Raw genomic sequence first — 20,438 nt, 5'->3', positions numbered from 1 at the left:
AATATCTCCGAGAAATAAACCGAAAAATGTAGGATTCTGAGAATATGATAACTGGTTGCTACTTTTACTTGTAGTATGAGAGCAATTCAACAAAATTACGTGATTATTGTAATTATCCTATAGGGTCCTGACGATCCGATGAGGTCTCACATAATTCAACATGAACTGATTAGCTCGGGTAAATAATCTAAATAAATCGCTTAAATAATCATACGAGGGCTATTTCCTGAAACAAGGACAAGTATTACTTCCTAATCTGTGAACTTGCCGTATATTATAGTGGTCGAACATTAATTTAGAAGAGCAAAAAGACCAGGTTTTTCTGAGAAATTATCCCCATACGTTAAGGGTTTAAGAAGAGTCAAATGAATTAAATTATTATATCTCTCTTTGGATAATAAATCAAATATTACATCTTCTGAATGCTGTTGCCGGTATAGTGATTTTCTTTGCATAAAGACATTACTGTGTTATATCTAAAAATTTTCAATTAAGTGCTTTTTCAGATGACTGATAGAGATTTGGCTATAACTCAAAGAAACATTCCAACAATTTTGGAATTTCCAATTTTGGAATGATCTGTTTTGAGATGTTTTTGTGTTGCCATATCAAAGAAGAAATTAAATGGATCTAAAATTTTCTGGGGGGAAAAATCGCATTTATGCAAAAATAAAGATATCTACTTTTATAGCTCACGGCAAGTATATTGTAAAATAGTCGTAAAGGATCAGCGATCTTTACGACTATTACCCTACTTATAAAAATTTTTTGCACAAACATGCTATATTTAGACATGCGTTTCTTTTTGTAAAATTCTTAATTAAATATGTAATAGGACAAATCAGCTTTACAATTTCAACAGATGTTGGATGTATTTGTAATTTTAATTATAATTATCTTTATTTTATTAGTTCTGTTCTCGTGTTTTCCCCCCTGTGTTGTCTGTCTGTGTGTGTGTGTCTGTGTGTGTGTTTTTTTTTAAATTATTATTCTTTAAATGTATGACATTGTATCTGGCAACCAATTCAATGTTCAATTTATATTATGTTTTTGGCAACGGCTGTTATATTGCTTTTATTTGCTTGAGCTGCACTCTGCTGCAGGCATTCTGTAAAACTTTATTCTAAATGGAAATCAAACATGTTTGTACTTTCAGAAGCTTTTAATTTGATATGTAACGATCAACTTATGTTCACTTTATATGCATAAAAATGTCTTTCTAGTTCTTTCAATAGATTGCCCTACATTTGTTATGTAACTCTAGACACAGCATCTGTTTCTAAGTCTTTAATGCTTGATTACAGAGAAATTATGTGGTAAAAATCCATAACATGCCTAAATTGAATAAAACAGCCATTAATTGAAATATCTGATTTCACAAAGTCATTGCATTTTTTTTTCTCTAATTTCCATTACTTAAAATTTTAAGTTTTAATTATTCACATGAATATACTATATTAGTTACATTATTACTAGAGAAATAACTTTATCAAGAAATAGAAGTCAGTTTTTTTTTCCCTCTATTACGATATGTTTCATTGTTTTCATTTCATTCATCATTTCATTTCAATTGTTTTTTTTCCTCTATTTCATATGTTTCATTTTTTTACAATAATAAAATACCTCAAAAAATAATATAGAAAACTAAACAATTTTCATATACATTTTTTTAAAAATAACGTTGTTTCTTCAAATTAAAGAGTTTGGCTCTTTTCGATTTTTATAATCTTATTTGTCTTTATTTATTTTATTTTTAATTCATACAAATAAAAATTATTCTTATTTCTTATTACTTCTCCTTAAAACGTATTTTTCAAATATTGTTTCACTGGATTGTACGGCTTCATTTCACTAATCACCAAGAATGTTGATTATGTGTCGTGCTGCCATCTGTAGGCAAGAAAAGAAATATAAACTCATTTTTGATGTGAAATAAAATTGCAGTTATAAGTAATTTATAGGTCATTATAATCAAATGCAATTTTTACACTTCATGAATATATTCAATTTAAATGAAAACAAATAAATTATAGGTAACTACTAACATTTAACAGTCATTTCTTCAAAATTAAATATTTTGTACTGTATTTTTCACATAATGTTTAGAGATAAAAAGACAACGAATTCAGTTTTTTTAATTGAAAATTTATCGTTTTCCAGCCCATTTTTAAGGGACTATTGAAAGTATAGACGCTGAACTTCTAAAGAACACTCCTAATTACTGATGGGACTCATTATAAGGTAAAGGTAATATTCTTATTTTGAATGATACAGATATAAAATCACTATGTCATCAGTTTGAAGAGACCCATGTACCTTATGCAAAGCCATATCATGAAAAAAACTAATGGACAACAATTTAAGAACTCCAAAATTCAGTTGTGCTTTTTGAAGTATTTTCAAAGTAATTTAATTTAGTACTTTCATTCAATTCTTAAGAGACGTATGCTCAAGTTTATTGAAATTAAAATGAAGTATCATTTAAATTTTGAAACATTATTCTACCAACTTTCATATTAATTTTCTTTTGTATGTTTTATATTAAGTTATTTTATAATTCTAAAAAAATTGTGATATAATTTATAATCTAAAACATATTCGATATTATAAATAAAGTTATTTAGACTGCGTTAAGAAAAAAGTTAAAAGCAATTTTTCAAATATTTTGTTTAAAATTATTTATAAATTTGAATTCTCAATTTTTTATATACAAAATAAAGAAAAAAAACTCTCTTGAAACTGACACGCAAATAAATATTTGTATCATTCATTTTGCCGAAGTTTGCAACTTAAATTAATTATATAGAGATTAAATCAAAATAATTTAGAAACATAAATAAACCTGGCGTCTTAGCAGATAAATAGTTTCAAAAAGTGACGGTTTAATCATTTTAATTTGAAGACAGAGGCTTTGAAGCAGAATTGTTTAGCACATTCGCTACCATAACAAATACCTAATATTTGGACAATCTAATTAAATGCATCTTTCTTTGCCAAATATAGTAATCATCTAATTATATTGATATACTTTTCGCACGCGAAAGTATCCAGCGGGCACAGTCTTCCCAAAACTTTCCCACATATTTTGTAATATGGGTGTTATAGCCAGAAACAGGACCGGCCTTCTGGCGGGTGCCATGATTAAGGATTAAAATAGTGCTCTAAACAATAATAGTGTTTACACGTTCTGAAAGTATACAAATTTGTTTCCCCATGGCTGGCTGATCGCCGACTGACGCAGTTATTAGGCAATGATTGCAGTGATACCTATAAAAAAAAGGGAAAAACTTCATTTATGAATAATGAAATCCCCTTCAGATATGTTGAGAAAGAGCGGCGCGACTTCTGAGCTCAAGCGGCAGTCAGAAGTGGAGGCTGAGGCTGGGTTCAAATGGACTTGTAAATCATCAGGTATTTACTTTTTTCTACATCTAATGTAATATTTTTTATGCGCGCATCTGTATATGTTTGTTTATATTAAGTTGTTGAAACAGAAAGTAAAACGAAGATAAATAAAACGATCAACTCCTAGTAATGCACATTGCATTACTGCTTTACCGGCCACGACCGGAATGAAAACAATTAAGAAAGAATTTTGAAGGGAGCAATCAACAGATTAAGAAATATACGAAGTTTACAGTATATATTATAATCTAGTACAAGTGTGAAAAATATTGTTAATATTAGGTAAGTACCTCATTGTTAATATTAGGTAACTACCTCATTGTTAATACAAGGTAAGTACCACATTGTTAATATTAGGTAACTACCTCATTGTTAATACAAGGTAAGTACCTCATTGTTAATATTAGGTAACTACCTCATTGTTAATACAAGGTAAGTACCTCATTGTTAATATTAGGTAACTACCTCATTGTTAATACAAGGTAAGTACCTCATTGTTAACATAAGGTAAGTACAGTCACTTACCTTACCTACGTATAGGTAATAGCGTATAGTATAGCATATAGTAATTTGATAATTCATTCTATAAATTGTTTAATACTGTTAGATATAACCATGTCCATGCCAAGGATATATCCCCTCTGGGTGTCAAAAAAGAAAATTTATCAGAAAATAAAAAAGAAGGAAAGCTAAACTTCAAGAAGTCACAAATAGATCCGTTTTCTTGGCTACGAAGTAAATATGGCAAAGAAATTGCTTCGACTTCAGAAATTACAATTCAAACTTCAACTGGGGAAGAAAGTACATAGTCTTGCAATGAAAATGTTGAAGGCGGTGAAATTTGTTGAAGAACAGTGTGTTTATACAAATATGACAGAAAATAATGATGGAAATTACAATAACAGATACGATCAAGAAAGTATAAATGATCCTGGTTTAGGATCAAGTATTATAACTGATAAATTTAGAATCTTTTGTGTTAAAATCGGATCCGAACAACACAAAGGAGTTTATTGCTAAAAATGCTGTTCCACCCCGTACTATTTTAGAAAATTCCAAATGGTGAAACCCAACTTCGCAGCTGGTTAATTTATTCAAAAACGCAAGACTCTGTATTTTGTTTTTATTGTACACTGTTTTCCAAAAAAAAAAAAAAAAATTTAAAAAAAAAAGAAATGACCAAACTACACGATTTATAGATAGCTGTAATAACTGGAGAAAGCTGTCAACTGTAATCCAAGACTATGAGCGTTCTAGTTGTCAATGTTTATTGCTTGGGAAGAATTACTGAAGCTACTTTATGTTGGACTATTGATAACAAAAATCAAGTTAATATAAAAGGGAAACGGCATGACTTAAATTACTATTTCAAAGAATTGCAGATGTGATTCTAATCTTCTACTTGTAGGAACCCACGAAATTATAGGTACGCCTAATAATTGAATTTGTTTTTAATTTAATCGAATTATTTAGTAAATACGACCCTGTGCTAATGGATCGTATAAACGAAATAATAAATTCTAAAAATAGAATTGTGCATAGGTCACAAAAACAAAGTCCTTAACAAAACAAATCCTTACAGTCCTTAACAAAACCTTAACAAGTCCTTAATTAAACATGATATAAAATCAGCCATACACTATAGTACCCAAATGGATTGTACGTTTGATATTTTCCATAAAAAACAAACTTCAATCATTATTATGTATGTAAATTTTCAAGAGAAAAGGTTAAATATAAATGACTCATTTATAGGGTTTATTGAAGTAACTGATGTGGCTGGCGAAGGACTAGCAAAAACTGCAATGGAAAAATTAAGTGAGATTGATTTAAAAATTATGAATTGTATAAGGCAAGCATAAGACAATGGTAGCAACATAAAAGGGGAATATAAAGGTTACAGTCTAGAAAACTTTCTCTAAACCCGCATACAGTGTATGTGCCTTCCCTATCACATTCCTTTAATTTGTGGTGCCAATTTCAGCAGTATATATTGTAAAAATATTTTGGAGGTATTGCAACGCTTATATTGTTTACTTTCTGCATCTACAAAAAGATGGTAAATTATACAAAAACATTTGAACATTACTCTTAAACTATTATGTGACACTCGTTGGGAAGCCAAAATATATTTAATTATAGCGATGTATACACAGTTTGAACAAACTTTTAATGCCCTAGAAGAATTTATTGATGTAAGTAACGATAATTCGCGGTATCCGAAGGTAAAGGTTTATTGGATGCAATACAAGAAATGCCTTTTATTTTATGTTTAATAGTATGCTGTGCACTATTGTCCAAAATTAACACTATCCATAAACTATTTCAAGCAAAAACAATTGCACTGGACTCGGCTTTCAATTCAGTCAATAAAATTAAAACTGAAATCCAAAATTTAAGAACAAATTTTAACGCATTTTTAGACGAAACAAAAGTGCTAACACGTAATTTGAGCATTTCTTAACATTTTCCTGCAAAACGAATTCGGAAAATGGAAAAGATTATATTCCGAATTTGCCAAAGACGAAGTTATAAAAAACCCGATAAAGGAATTAAGGTATTAATTTTTTAACACTGCAATTGATACTGTTATTGTACAAATAGAAGACAGATTTGAAAGTATACCAAATATTATTTCTTAAATTAATCACTAATATAATAACTTTAGAAAAAACATGAATTAGAAGAATGGTCTAAAAACTTCGTAAATTTTTATAACAAAAATGTAGATGAAAACCTAATACAGGAAATTTGTTTGCTACGGGATTTGATTTTGAATGAAAGAGATGTAAATAATGCACAAAACATATTGCAATACATACTAAATAATAATTGTAATAAGTTATTTCTAAATGTATTAACTGCGTAAAAACTTTTCTTTACGTTGCCAGTTACTACAGCAAGTGCTGAGCGTTCTTTCAGCAAATAAAAATTAATAAAGAATTATCTTCGGTCAGGCATGTATTCAGAACGCTTAAATGCACTTGCTATATTAAGCATCAAAAAAGAAATTGAAAAAAAATTGTAATTTTTCTGAAATAATTGATGTATTAGCAAAAACAAAATCCCACATTAAATAAACGTGCATTAATAATATATGTCCGTGCTTGTATATATATATTTTTTTGGCTTCACAAAAAAATTAAGGCGCCAAATGGCTTCTTGTATCCGAACCCTTCATAGAGAAGGCTGGCTCTGACCAGAAAACGCCTTGTGTAGCATTGGCGTACAATAGTTACGAAATATTAACTTCGGCGTAAATTGAGCATTTTTGCTGAATCCATCGAGCGATCCTTCGTGAGGTTTTCTTTTGCTATTAATCCATGTCATGTTGTTAATATATCTGAAAATCGGATGTGTGTTTTAGACTCTTTGCTTCCAACCGACTGAAACCAAAATTGCATATAAAACTGCAATTGTTATCAAAAAAATCACATATCAAATTTGATGTATTTAAGTCATTACGTTTCGAATAATTGCGTTTACTTGTTTCTAAAAGTATACACTGACAGATAATCAGATCTTGTTCTATTCGGCTCAAAATTTGATAAGTGTTTACCTCATATATGTTAAATTTCTGTACCACGGTTCCTCAATATAATCCTCTTTGTTGCGACTCTATAGCATTATTTCTTATTCGCAAATTTGTCCTTGATCGCAACTGTGACGTCACAGCCTTTAAGTAAGAGAATTTGAAGGGATGTGATCAGACGATTTCTGATTGGTCTTTCATTACGTCACTGTATGGTGTCAGAGTTTGAGCTGATTGAGCTGATAGTATGAGCTGATTAGGGTTTGACGGTTTTTCAAACCTGGTTTTAAAAAACCGGTTTTTTAAGTAAATTTGTCACATTCGAAAACCGGTTTATAAAGTAAGAAAACCGGTTTTCCAGAACGCCTGGATATTCCAATTTTTCAAATATATATATATATATATATATATATATATATATATTGGTGGGAATTGATTTGTCTAGCAGCTGGGGGCTTAAAGCGATGAGATGCGAATTTATTATCAAGTGTAGGTATAATTGAATTTCTGTTAAATGAACTAAAAAAATTTAACACTGAAATAAGTTTCAAATTATTATATGCTTTAGAAGAACGAATTCAAGAAAGTAGAATTAGCGACTCTTTTGCTGTATTCGCACACTTCTAGTTCAGCGGAGAGATCTTGTGTACTTTCTTTAGTTTCAAAAAGCGAAATTATTAAGTTATCTGTAAAGATATTCTCTAGATTATTTCCAAATTCTTATGTGGAAACCGATTCTGATGAAGAGCAAATCTTAGAAACTATTCGTCAGAGTAATGCTTTTTTAAAAGAAGCCATGGAAAAATCAATTCATAAGTTTCTTGAAGACCCTGAAGAAAAACTTGCAAATCCAAAGACACTGAAAGATGAATTTTCATTATTTGAGGCAACGAATAAAAGAAAAAAAATCTTAAATTTGTTATTTGATGCCATGAAAACTATAAAACCGAGCTCAGTAGTTAATGAACAAGTATTTTCAGGCAATATTGTGTCCAAAATTAGACTTAGCTTTAAAATTTAGACACCTTCAGTTGACATTTTATGTTTTTTAAAATCCTATTTTCTTAGGAGAAATTAAAATTAATGAAAACAATACAAATATTATTCAAAATTTTTGTTTAAGTTTTCGTTATTTTGTGTAAATAATATGTATATGTAATCTTTAATTTCATTGAATTTGATATTGATTTCGTTTTTTTTTTTGTTATTTTATATAACTTTTTTTCCATATTCTATTTTTTTGACAAAAATTCGGAAACCGGCTAAAACCGGTTTTTTTGGAAATATGGAATTCGAAAACCGATTTTTCAAAAAGTCGGTTTTTGTATAAACCCTAGAGATGATGTTAAAAACTCTACAGCATAATTCTGTTCGTGTTCCTTTCATGTGTTGATATATGTCTCTGCGCTGTGCTTTATGTTAATAAAGAAATTTTAACTCGTAAGAAATGAGTATATTTTATTCCAATAACCAGAGCATAAGAAATGTACAGAACCTGCAGGTTACAGTTGTAACACTCTTCGTTTTGTTGTTGCAGTGTTAATTTATATTCAAACAGCCGAACAAGCAGACTTCCTCTGTACGGATTTTGTTTAAAATTTGACAGACATTTGCAAATTTGCTGCAAAAACCGTATACTAAGTATTTTTCAGTCCCTTTGTGAAACTCTTTTTTAAAAAATGCCGCAAGCCCTTCCATTTATGAAAACCAATCTTCTTCCTCCCCACTTGCATTCAGCGAGTACTCTTTTTTACATTGATGATCAGTTTTAGAATAGTACCAATCCACTGGCATATAACGATCGCGAATATGCTATTTTAGGACTGTACGAAGAATTTCGTGAAATTAAACATTTTTATGTATTGACCGTCTTTGGCAACCAGCTAGTTCGCTGAAAATATTGGTTAGTAAAGATTCGATTGTAGGTGGTCTTAATGCCTTTCTGAGCAAAATATTTCTAAATTTCAAATTTTAATAATCTTTTAACTCGTATTATTTTAGAAATCTAATACAGTTACGCTTATTGTACCATATGATTCCCAATTTTTCCATAATTTCAACCAACATTTCAGTTTAGTTTTGAAATGTATATAAGTATACATCAAAATTATGCAAAAAACATAATTTAAAAAATTGCCAATTTTCAAAAAAATTTGCAAGACAATAAAATTGGTACCATCAGGGAGATAATTTTACAAATCAGTTCTGTAGAATAATATTGTCAAGAGTTATTGCAGAAAAAAAATGACTAATTTTTTCTGATTTTTTAATTAATTAAAATTTTAAAAAAAATCGTTCCGAGGTAAACATTCCCAGTCTCCAAAATATATATAGTATATATACCAAGTTAGCTCTAGGTCGAACGGCATGGCCTATAAAGCACCAGCACACAAACATTCATCTTAATTAGTAGAGCTAATTTGTAGTAAAAAGGATCCGTATAAAAATTTAAAATTCATAATTCATCAGAACATTTAGTCTCAAATTAATATAAGATATAATTCTTCATTTCATTAAGATCGTTTTTTTATTATTAGATGTATATGTCTAATACTAATGCTTTAGAAATTAACTGCTGGGCAAAATTTAGTGTGGATATTGTCTACATGCAGTATTCTGAATACCAAGCTAGCTTCAAATCATAGATAATTATTGAATTTATCTGAGATATTTTAAAAGGTCACAGAAATCGTTTTCTTGAGTTTATTTTTCTGAAAACAGCATGTTTCACATTTGCTTGATTTTATATAGCCCTGTAATGAAACTTATACTTTTCTAAAAATAGTTTGCAATATGAGTTAACATAATAATTAATTTCAGCTTCTGTCAAAGTGATAGCAACAAGTTCATGAAAGCTCATTTTTCTTATGCATGACACTGTAGCATTGATGAGTATGTGTATGTTAAATTTTGTTTTTATTTTGTATGATATATATTATTGGAAAATATGAATAAAATATTAGTTAAATATTAATTAAAAGCAGAAAAAATTCAGTAGCAAAATATTAATATCATTGAAAAGATAATTTTCCAACTTAAAGATGATATAAAAAAAAATTGAGCTGCAATATTTCCGAATGTTATATGGACACACAACAAGATTTCGCTTGATTTTTAATCAATTAAACTTTTTAAAAAATCATCATGGGGGTGAAAAACCGTCCTGAATTTTTAATTAATTAAACTCACCAAAGGGATGAGAATGTTCCAAGATTGGTAGTTTTAGGTCAAACGTTCTGGTCCCCTTATACACACTTTCATCTTTATCATTTGATTTTTATTTTAAACTAGCTTTTACACGCAACTTCGTACGCGTGGAAATAGATTGGAATTTATAGCATCAATGGCTTTATCTTTTATTACTCCTGCGCATGCTTGAATTTTCAACGCCAATTGGAGCAACACAAATGTATGAATTTTCTACGCCATTCTACGCCATAGATTATAAACTTTTAATTTCCTTTATTCTGTTATATTTTAATTCAAATGTACTTCAGAATGAATCCGAAAGATCGATTAATTAACAATGTTTAATTTTAAATGTATCGAACACTAAAAAAATAAACAGAATCGTTTGAAATAATAGTCAAAATCATGTTAAGCCTAATCTCATTGGCGTGGAGAAAAAAACCGTGAAGCTTTACTCATTTGGCGATTTTTGGCGGGAAAGTTAGTTTTTAATTAATAAACAATTAATCACTCAATTAAACGGAATAAATAGTAGCCAATGTCCTATTCCAGTCTATAATCTATCTCTCAGCTAAATTTCATCCAATTCTGTTCAGCCGTTCCGGCGTAATTGACTAACAAACATCCATCCATCCAAACTTTCACATTTATAATAGTAGTATAGATAGAGATATAGCATTGATTACCGGTGATTAAAACAAAATCTTTTTCAAATACAGCAGCTAATTTTAAATTAATTGTGATCAAAATTATTTAACAGGGAGAAACGATAGATCACTATCAACTTCAATCACTATTACTATTTCTTCTAATAGTGTTCGTGCATGCGTGCTCGCGCGAGCTCCATAAGTCAGACTATTTGACCTATATCAACCAATTTGGCAAACTGTGGACCTCGGAGTGATTTTTTGGAACTTTAATTTGAATTTAATCAATTAAAATTTACACCGAATTTTGTCGTTATTCCGCTATAGCTTACTAAAATATTATTGTTGAAAAATAAATGTTATATCGTTTCAAAATTTAAAAAAATTATCTTTTTAATAATTCCAATTTAATAAATGTGCAGGGTTTTTCTAAATTTTAACAATGTTCCTTTTTTTTAGCCTAATTTCCAACATTAGATTATATTTTGCTGTGAAATGCGAACCATTTTCATTGTCTCATGAAATATTTAATCGCATTTTCTTCCATTGCTGATAATTTAGGAAGAAGGATTCTATTTAATATCTTGTAGTTTACAAAACGATATTTTTTTTTAAAAAAAGCGAAATTGCACTAACGCGGAAGAATTAAAAAGCAAGATTCATGCACACAATAAAGAGGAACTTAAGCAAGACAATTAAAAAAAAATATAACTTTAACGTCGGTCGATTTTGCGGAATCGTGGACATGAAATTATATCCAAAAGATTTATCTGATTTTAAATGCAATCAATATTCTCAATGAAGATCTGGTCGCCAAAGTTGACTAACAGGTAAGAAAGAGGATTAATTAATCACACAAAAAACAATTGACTTTATTTTCTTCTTCGTTTCAAATGACATACAGACATAATATCTTTCAGATTTTTAACATCTTTATCAAGATACTGTAACATCAAAGATATCTCAAAGATACATCAAAGATATTTATGCTTTTATACGGTATATGCTAAACCTTCTGCTCCTATTTTTAAAGAAAATTCTCTTCTTACCAGTGAAAGAAGGATCGTATAGCGAAAGGCAGTATGTAATTACATAACACGTGACTGAGATGCCATGTGATTTGTCTTTCATTAAAATGTGGTTGCAATGATTTTAGAACACCAATAAGAGAAGTCACATGACTACTATTAATTATATTGTTTTAACATATATAAAAGTCACGCACACAGTCAAAAAGTAGTGTGTATTGTATTCCACATCTTTTAAACAGTTGGGCCGAATGCTACCAACCTTTACATCATATTAACTAAGACAAGAAAGCAAATGCTGCCATCCTTCCAAAGTAGAAAAGTTAATTAAATATACAGTTAGTTAGGAATCAACCAAAATGTTCTAATTTTTCAAGAATAACTTTAGAAGAAATTATGACATAAGAAAATATTTTAATATCGTTTTGAAAATCGAAATTTTATATTTTTAACTATGCAGTTTTATTTTTTGTGATCTTCTTCTCTAATTTTTATAAATTTTTCAAAATATGTAATTGAATAGATACAGACGATTTTCAAAATAAGGAATTTTTAAGTACTGCATTGCTAGGTAATGTTGAAAATTTGAACATCTCTATATTTAAACTTAATTATTTTATAATCGTTTTATTTTTTAGTGTGTGTGTGTGTTGGCGCTCTACAGGCCAGACCGTTCGACCTACAGCTAACAAATTTGTCACATTTATATCTTGGAGGTATACACATTGTCGTGGCTGGTTCGTGAGTGCCTTCGATAAATAGGCAAATAGAAAACTTAACAAATTTATTGCAGATTCGTTCGAGTTACTCTGCTCAGTAACTCCTTCTCCTCCAAGAGCACACACTCGAATGACATCACTCTTTTAATTACACTCGCGCTAGTGGTCTAGCGCCATCTATGAACGTTTATTTCCCAACGCTTCAAAATCCAATCACTACACCCTCAACGTAAGAGTAATGTTTATATGAAAACATAAACATACCTCTGAATTAAAATTATGAATTGGATTTTAAAACGTATCTAATAACATCAAATTATCCAAGTAAAAATAAACACAAATGCAAAGTTAACTCGAATGAATAACTAATTACTAACAAACATTTAAGAAAGCAATGTGGTAAAATAAGAAATGCACAATTGAATATAAATACCATCTTGATAATAAGAAGCTCACTTATCAGCTAATATATACTTAATAATGTATATAATCACTTATCAACTAATAAACACAAATTTATAATGAATATAATCACTTAGTAAACATTAATACATAATTAAGAAAGGATTTCACTTGATAACATTACTCAAATGATATTGCAAATATAACCAAAACTGCTGAATGAAAATTTATAACAAACAGTAGAAAAAATTATATTCCTGTAACTAATCCTATTTCAAATAGTTTTGCACATTATACTCTTAATCAAACTTGCGAATACCAATTATTCAACATATTAAGAAAATGATAAACAAAACAAAAAACATTAAAACAAATATACATAATATCAAGCATAAATTATTATTATTTTATAGTCACTAATCCCATATTGATATATAAAACAGAAAAATGATATTAGTACTAAAAAATGTTTTTCAGTCTATTTTGGTAATAAACGTGACAGGGCATCAGCATGTGGCATTTTAGAACCAGGGCAATGTTTTAATGTGATGTTGAATCTCTGCAAGGCAAATACCCACCTTTGTAGTCGAGATGACTGAGGAGCGCACTTGGTCAGATGAGGAAGGGGGTTATGGTCGGTAAAAATGTGGATCTCGGATCCAAACACAAAGGTTTCAAACTTTTTCAAGCTCCAAACTATAGCAAATGCTTCTAGTTCGATTGTCGACCAAGATTGTTGGCTTTTGTTTAATTTTTGACTTGCATAAGTGATAGGGCACATTTTTCCATCAACAGTCTGTGATAAACCCGCGCCAATCCCGATTGACGAGGCATCACAATGAATCACAAAAGGGTTTGCTCATATTCGGAGTGTGTAGAGTAGGAGCGTGTAACAATGCTGATTTTAATTTTTCAAAAGCAACACTATGCATTTCACACCACGGTAATACATCAGGGCTTCTTTTCTTTGTTAGTTCCGTTAATGGAAAGGCAATCTCGGCGAAATTCGCAATATAATCACGATAATAGTTGAACAGGCCAAGAGCACTACGTAGTTGTTTCTTGGTTTCAGGTACGGGCAAACGAGAGATCGTTTCCAACTTAGCTGGATCAGCTTGATGCTTTCCTGAGCCAATTATATGTCCCAGGTATGAAATTTCAGATTTCGCGAAAGCACACTTTGAAAGATTAACAGTGAATTGCAGCTCTTCCAATCTATCCAGCACCAAATGAAGATGTTTCAAGTGAGAGGGAATGTCATGGGAGAATATAGCAATGCTATCAATATAAGCACGGCAAAATTCTCTGTATGGCGACAATGCTTTGTTCATTTCCCTTTGAAAAGTTGCAGCTGCATTTTTCAGCCCAAAAGGCATTACCTTAAAACGATATTGTGCTCTATGGGTCTTAAAAGATGTATAATCCCGCGAATCTTCTTCCATGGGAAGCGAATAGTACCCCTTCAAAAGATCTAACACACTAATCACATTTGCCTGTCCTATGGAATATATTAATTCCGTTGCGTCTTCCATGGGGAAATCGTCGGTTTTAGTCGCTGCATTCAAAGCTCGATAATCCACGCACATCCTGATAGATCCATCCTTCTTGTTTACACAGACTATAGGATAAGCAATGTCAGCTGAGCTCTCTTCAATTAGATCTAGTTTTAGGAGTTCTTCGATTTGGGAGTCTATTTGAAGTTTCAGCGCTTCAGGAATCCTGTCGACTGCGCCAAATGTCATGGCTGGTTAGTGAGTGCTTTCAATAAATAGGCAAATAGAAAACTTAACAAATTTATTGCAGATTCGTTCGAGTTACTCTGCTCAGTAACTCCTTCTCCTCCAAGAGCACACACTCGAATGACATCACTCTTTTAATTACACTCGCGCTAGTGGTCTAGCGCCATCTATGAACGTTTATTTCCCAACGCTTCAAAATCCAATCACTACACACATTATACACGTATAATACGTGTATAATATTGATCTCATGGCGATTTTTTTGAATTTTTAATTAGAATTTTAATTAATTAAATATTAAGTAAAATTTCGGCGTTTTTCCGCCGGAAAATATTACAGCACAAAATTTATTTTTACATTATATTGAAGATCAAAAAATTATCTTTTCAATGATACTAACATTTTACCAACAAATTAAATTTCTATTTTTAAGGAATTTTTAAAAATAATTTAATTATATTTTTCAACCATTTATTTCACTCAAAATAAATATAAAATTTAAGCTGCACGAGCACATTACACGTTAATTGGGAAAAAATTAGCTTTTATCAGCGTGTTGCCATCACATTACAAAAGTTCAGATATGCTTTCAGATATCTATACTTATATAAAGATCAATGTGTGTGTGTATGTGTCTGTGTTGGCGCTCTACAGGACAGTCCGTTTGATCTACAGCTACCAAATTTGGTACATGTATACCTTGGAGGTCGGGAATGTGCACTTGGGGTACTTTTTTTTAATTTTTAATTAGAATTTTAATTATTAATTAAAAGCTAACTTTCCCACCAAAAAATCTTCATTTTACCACCGCCAAATGAGTAAGGCTGCAGTTTTTTTCCCAGGCTAAAAAAGCTAGGCTTAAGATTTTTCGGCCGATTAATTCAAACGATTCTGTTTATTTTCTTAATGTTTGATGCATTTAAAATTAAACATTGTTGATGAATCGATCTTTCAGATTCATTCGGAAGTACTTTTGAATTAAAATAACACAGAATAAAGGAAATTAAAAATGTCTAATCTGCATAGCGTTTCCCCAACTGGCGTAGAAAAATTCACGCATGCGCATTATGTTCTGATTGTTGACAATATTATCAACGGATGATTCTTGATTTAAATTATTTTTAGGTTAGTTGCATGCTTTTAATGACGTTCAGATTGTTTGAAATCATTTTCGAGAGATAAAGAAATCTTGCCCGGTTGTTAAACATATGAATATTTCCAGATTGTTTATTCCAGATTCTGCCAAATCTTTACTGTTAATCATCACAAAGTTCTCTGGCAAACCTTGCGATATGCGCAAACTGGGTCCTCATGGCGCTTACACACTACTACTTCATTTATAATGTTTTCCTGCGATTAAATCCTTAAGGAAAGCAAGAGCACATGAACTACCCTTCAAGTTATCCAATCAAATTGCGTGTTTTCATGATATCAGATGACAAATTTTCAGTTCCGTTTTCTTTCCGATCAAACTGCCATATTGACTTTTTAGAGCCATTTTTTGGAAATTTGTTCTTTAAACGTGACACTATTTTTACGGTAATATCTACTAATATTACAAAAATTATTATGCATACTTCCGTACTGTTAAAATCATCTTAAAAATAGCTATAAATTGATCGGAATTTTACAATTTTTCTTGTAAACTTCAGAGAATGTTATACCAGGAAATGGTGTTTTACATTGCATTAAAATTTTAAAAAGTATCTTTTCGATCGTACCATATTGATCTACTCGCAACTTTTTTCTTTGATTTTATAACATTTTCAAAATTAGTTTTAAGCAATGCCAAAATGAAAAATTTTATTGCTTCTTTTGTCTTTTTATTATATCTATTTTTTTCACCATTGTTAAACTTCTAAAATATTTTTACATTTTGCTATAAATGTAGGTACAAAGTACAATTCATAAATAATAATAGAAAAACCTTGAAAAACGCCCATTGTTAATCATTGCTGTGGGTTTCTTTTTAAATTATAATTAAGATATTCATTGCTCTCTCTTCATTTCTGATAATCTCTCTTGTCAGAAAATTTTCAATGTCTTTGATTCGTACTTGGTTTTAATAGTTCCCCTTGTAAAGTGTTTTAAATCGAAATATTTTAATATACATTAATTCAATTATTTGTTTATTACTGTGTTATTAATTGACAGGGTTTTTTTCTATCTGTAGTCTCAATTAAAATTTTGGCTTTTAATTAACAAGAAATGATTATACTTTAAATGATTAAAAACCTTGCTTACTGACTAGAAAGTTGCTTTTGCATGCTTTCTAGAAAACTACCCGTTTTCTTAAACTTCAAAATATAGCTTGCAGAGCATCTTAAATTCTTAAAATTAAATAATACTCCAAGCAATTTAGAATTCCACCGGCTTGTTTATTCTTTCAACATAACAGCGTATCTTACAAACATTGCCAGATTCCAGAAGGTTTACAATTGATCATCAGCTATTATACAAAAAATAAACAAAATATGTTTATCAAAGAAAAAATCGTTTGCCTTTACTTTTTAATAATATTTTAACAAAATAAAAATGGTAGCGGTTATAAAATGCCTCAAAAGGAATCGTCTGCTAAAAGTCTATTAACAGATTTAGATTATGATATTTACCGAACAGATGCTAGATTTCATGCAGAACAAATTTCATAACTTTTGTAATATATATATATATATATATATATATATATATATATATATATATATATATATTTGCTGATTCAATAAAAACGCTGGGCTTTATAATAATATTAAATCTTCAGCCTTAGAGATAATATAATTCAATATATCTAGTATTTATTACAGAAAAGAGAAGAATGTAAATTGCACCAAGCATAAAAAATGTTCATGTTTGCTAATTTTTGAAATTAATCCATAATTTGTAATAAACAGAAAATTTAAAAAAAAAGTTAGAAATTTTTACCATAGACATGTTTAGTAGTTGGAGTAGTCTCCCGAAATTTTCTTGCATATTCCCTGATAAAATTGTCATCTCACCTCACCCTGGTTAAAAAGCCATGAATGCCTGGAGAGTTCAGATTTTTATTTTTAAAATCCCTCTTACGAGCGCTTTATTCTTATTAACATAAAAACGATATTGCGAAAAATATAAAATGATATAGTAAAGAAAACCAAGTATGGACATTTTTCTCTTGACTGAAATCAAAATTTGATACAGATAGTTAAAAATTTTAGCAATAAAATCATCTAACAAATCTCATGAGTCTACTAAATGGTTGTATTTCTGGGTTATCGAGAATGCAAGCTTGCGAACGAGCTGTATCTCTATTAGCACAAGAGATTATATGATATCTTCATAATATTGCTCAATATTCAGAATGCCGTAAAATATCGTGAAAATATTGTAACAATAGTTTTAGAACATTTTCTGCGAACACAGACAAGAGAGTCGACACTTTGACGGATTTGGTTCAAAATTCAATACGGTTTTATATTTTAATGTTAAAACTGTATACGAAATTTGATTCAACTAGACTAGAATATTTTGTTATTAGCCCATTTTTTTGCACTTGGGCAGATGGATGGACAAATTTACTAAGAATGGGTTCCGTTCAAAATTAAACAGAAAGCTACAAATTTGTTATAAAAACCGCATACTAAACTTTATTCATCTAGCTTTAAATCGCCTTTTAATTATCATATTCAGAGATAAACTTTTTTACTTGGATGAATGTATTTTCTATGTATTTCAGTAGTTTAAAATCTGTTTTCGACTGGCAAAATTAAAGTTTGCCCTCGATGCTTTTCAGTAATTTCCATAGTGTGTAAGACGCTGTAAGCGACTAGCACACTGTCACTTTAATTGCAAAATCAATATTTATGGTAATCATAATAAATCACAATAATAAAATCAATATCAATATTATTAAAACTGCAAAATCAATATTTATCTTCTTCGAGAATAACTTCTCCTTTTTTTGTGGATGTTAGTACCTGCAACAAAATTAATTGTTTAAGGCTGTTCTAACAAACAACATATTTCCTTTATTTATATCTTTTATATTATTTTCTCTTATTTTATGTCTTAATAATATGTTTGTTATGCCATATGTCAATATATTTCTTTAAGCAGATACATGATTTTATTTCGGAATAAACTGATTTTCATCTTTATCATTTGCGATCTAGCGTTTACCTTTGTAATTTGATAAAATATATAAAACTATTGGAATATTTATTACATGCATTAATATCTTTCTGTTTGTCGGTTAAATAGCTCATATTTTTCGTAATTATAATTATTTTTATTTGTATATGAATAATTTTTTTAATAATTTATACAATCAGAATTTTTAGTCAAATATATCTGTCGTTGGTAACTCTTTCAGACTTTATAGTTCGCGCAAAAATAATTATCTGTTTGCACACAAATAAAAATTTGTTACATTCGATGAAAGCATTATTTTTGAACTCAAAAGCAATCCTTAACATAACATTTAAAATTTAGAAATAAACCTTTTTTTGCTAAAATTTTTAAGGGATGCCCCATATTTCGTACCACAGTGTTTCTAATTTTCTCACACGTAATATAGAATGATTTAAACATATCAAATTAATCAAAGTTCATCATTTAATATCATTTTTTTAAGTAATCTAACAGTTATGATTTAAATTAATTAACCGAAAACAGAATAATAATTAATAATAGTAGAAAATTTTATTTTTTAATTAAACATTGCTATTCAAATGTATCAAAATATTATTCTCCATTGTTCTTCAGCGCAAAATATTTTAAGGTTTTCTTTTCTTCTTTTTTTTAGTGCTAAGTATAAAGGTACTGGAAAAAATTGAACAAAATCCACTTGGTTCGTTTCGCATTTTTCTTATGTGTTGCATTTAGCTTATGTTCTTCCACTAGATCTTTCTGACTAATGTGTCAAAAATAGTTTTTTAGTGAATATTAGAAGTATTTAAAATGTTTTTATAACATTATTCACAGAATGAACTCTCATATTTTGAAATGCCTTTTCTTCATTAAATGGCTTACAAATGAAACTATCACGCAATAAATATTTAACTGTGATAAGTTCAGGATATTAACCACATGGTTTAAAGGAATTAAATGGATACTTTTTAATCTCAAACTAGAAATATGTAAGAAAAAGTAAACTATCAGAACTATCTACACAACTACACAAAACTATCTACACAAAAGAATCCTGTATGAAAACGAACGAAGTTTAAATAATTTTTTTATTTAAATAGTTTAGCCTTGATGGATCTTTGACTCTTTATCCGATGGCCATACATAGCGGTAGATCTGAATTCAAAAGGAGGAGTATCAATTTTCCGAACCACCGATGACGGTCTATGATTTCGGATTTTGATATTTCAACCGACGCTTTCTGACTTGAATGAAACTGACCGTCGTCCATTTCGGCGGTCAAAAACAGGTTTCCGACAGCCAAATTTAGCTTTTGATTATATCCCTAGTGTGCTAAATAAAAAATGTAGAGTTCATTCATTTTTTTTCTTATAGATTGATTTTTAATTTGCTATATAAATAATAGCAAAACGAAAAAAATGAATATGGTTTTGAGATTAAATAAGAAAAAAAATTAATTCATATGTCAAATTTAAATTGTCTAGAATCAGAACTATGGCAAATAAGAATTAATTGCCTGGTATTGTTTATACATATTTCCTTATATTCACTATGCAAAATAGGCGATAAGCGAATAGATAATTCTTGCCGAAATCGATTTGACTGTAACTCTTTCACTTCGCGGTTGCAGTTATTTCAAAATAGATATTCTG

General features: G+C 29.5%; 1 protein-coding gene across 1 annotated transcript; it reads right to left on the bottom strand.

Moving 5' to 3' along the window:
• Positions 1-13,755: 13,755 nt before the first annotated feature.
• Positions 13,756-14,298, bottom strand: LOC129984981 (uncharacterized). Its single transcript, XM_056094917.1, has one exon. The coding sequence runs from the start codon at positions 14,296-14,298 to the stop codon at positions 13,756-13,758; it is 543 nt and encodes a 180-aa protein (XP_055950892.1).
• Between the last annotated feature and the right edge of the window lie 6,140 nt (positions 14,299-20,438).

The sequence above is a fragment of the Argiope bruennichi genome, chromosome 9 (genome assembly GCF_947563725.1).
Source record: "Argiope bruennichi chromosome 9, qqArgBrue1.1, whole genome shotgun sequence".
Lineage (NCBI taxonomy): Eukaryota > Metazoa > Arthropoda > Arachnida > Araneae > Araneidae > Argiope > Argiope bruennichi.
This window is presented reverse-complemented; position numbering and strand designations above follow the sequence as displayed.

Bases quoted from the DNA above. Each gene is read 5' to 3' on its own strand.
- LOC129984981 (XM_056094917.1), bottom strand. From the start codon at position 14,298: ATGCCTTTTGGGCTGAAAAATGCAGCTGCAACTTTTCAAAGGGAAATG.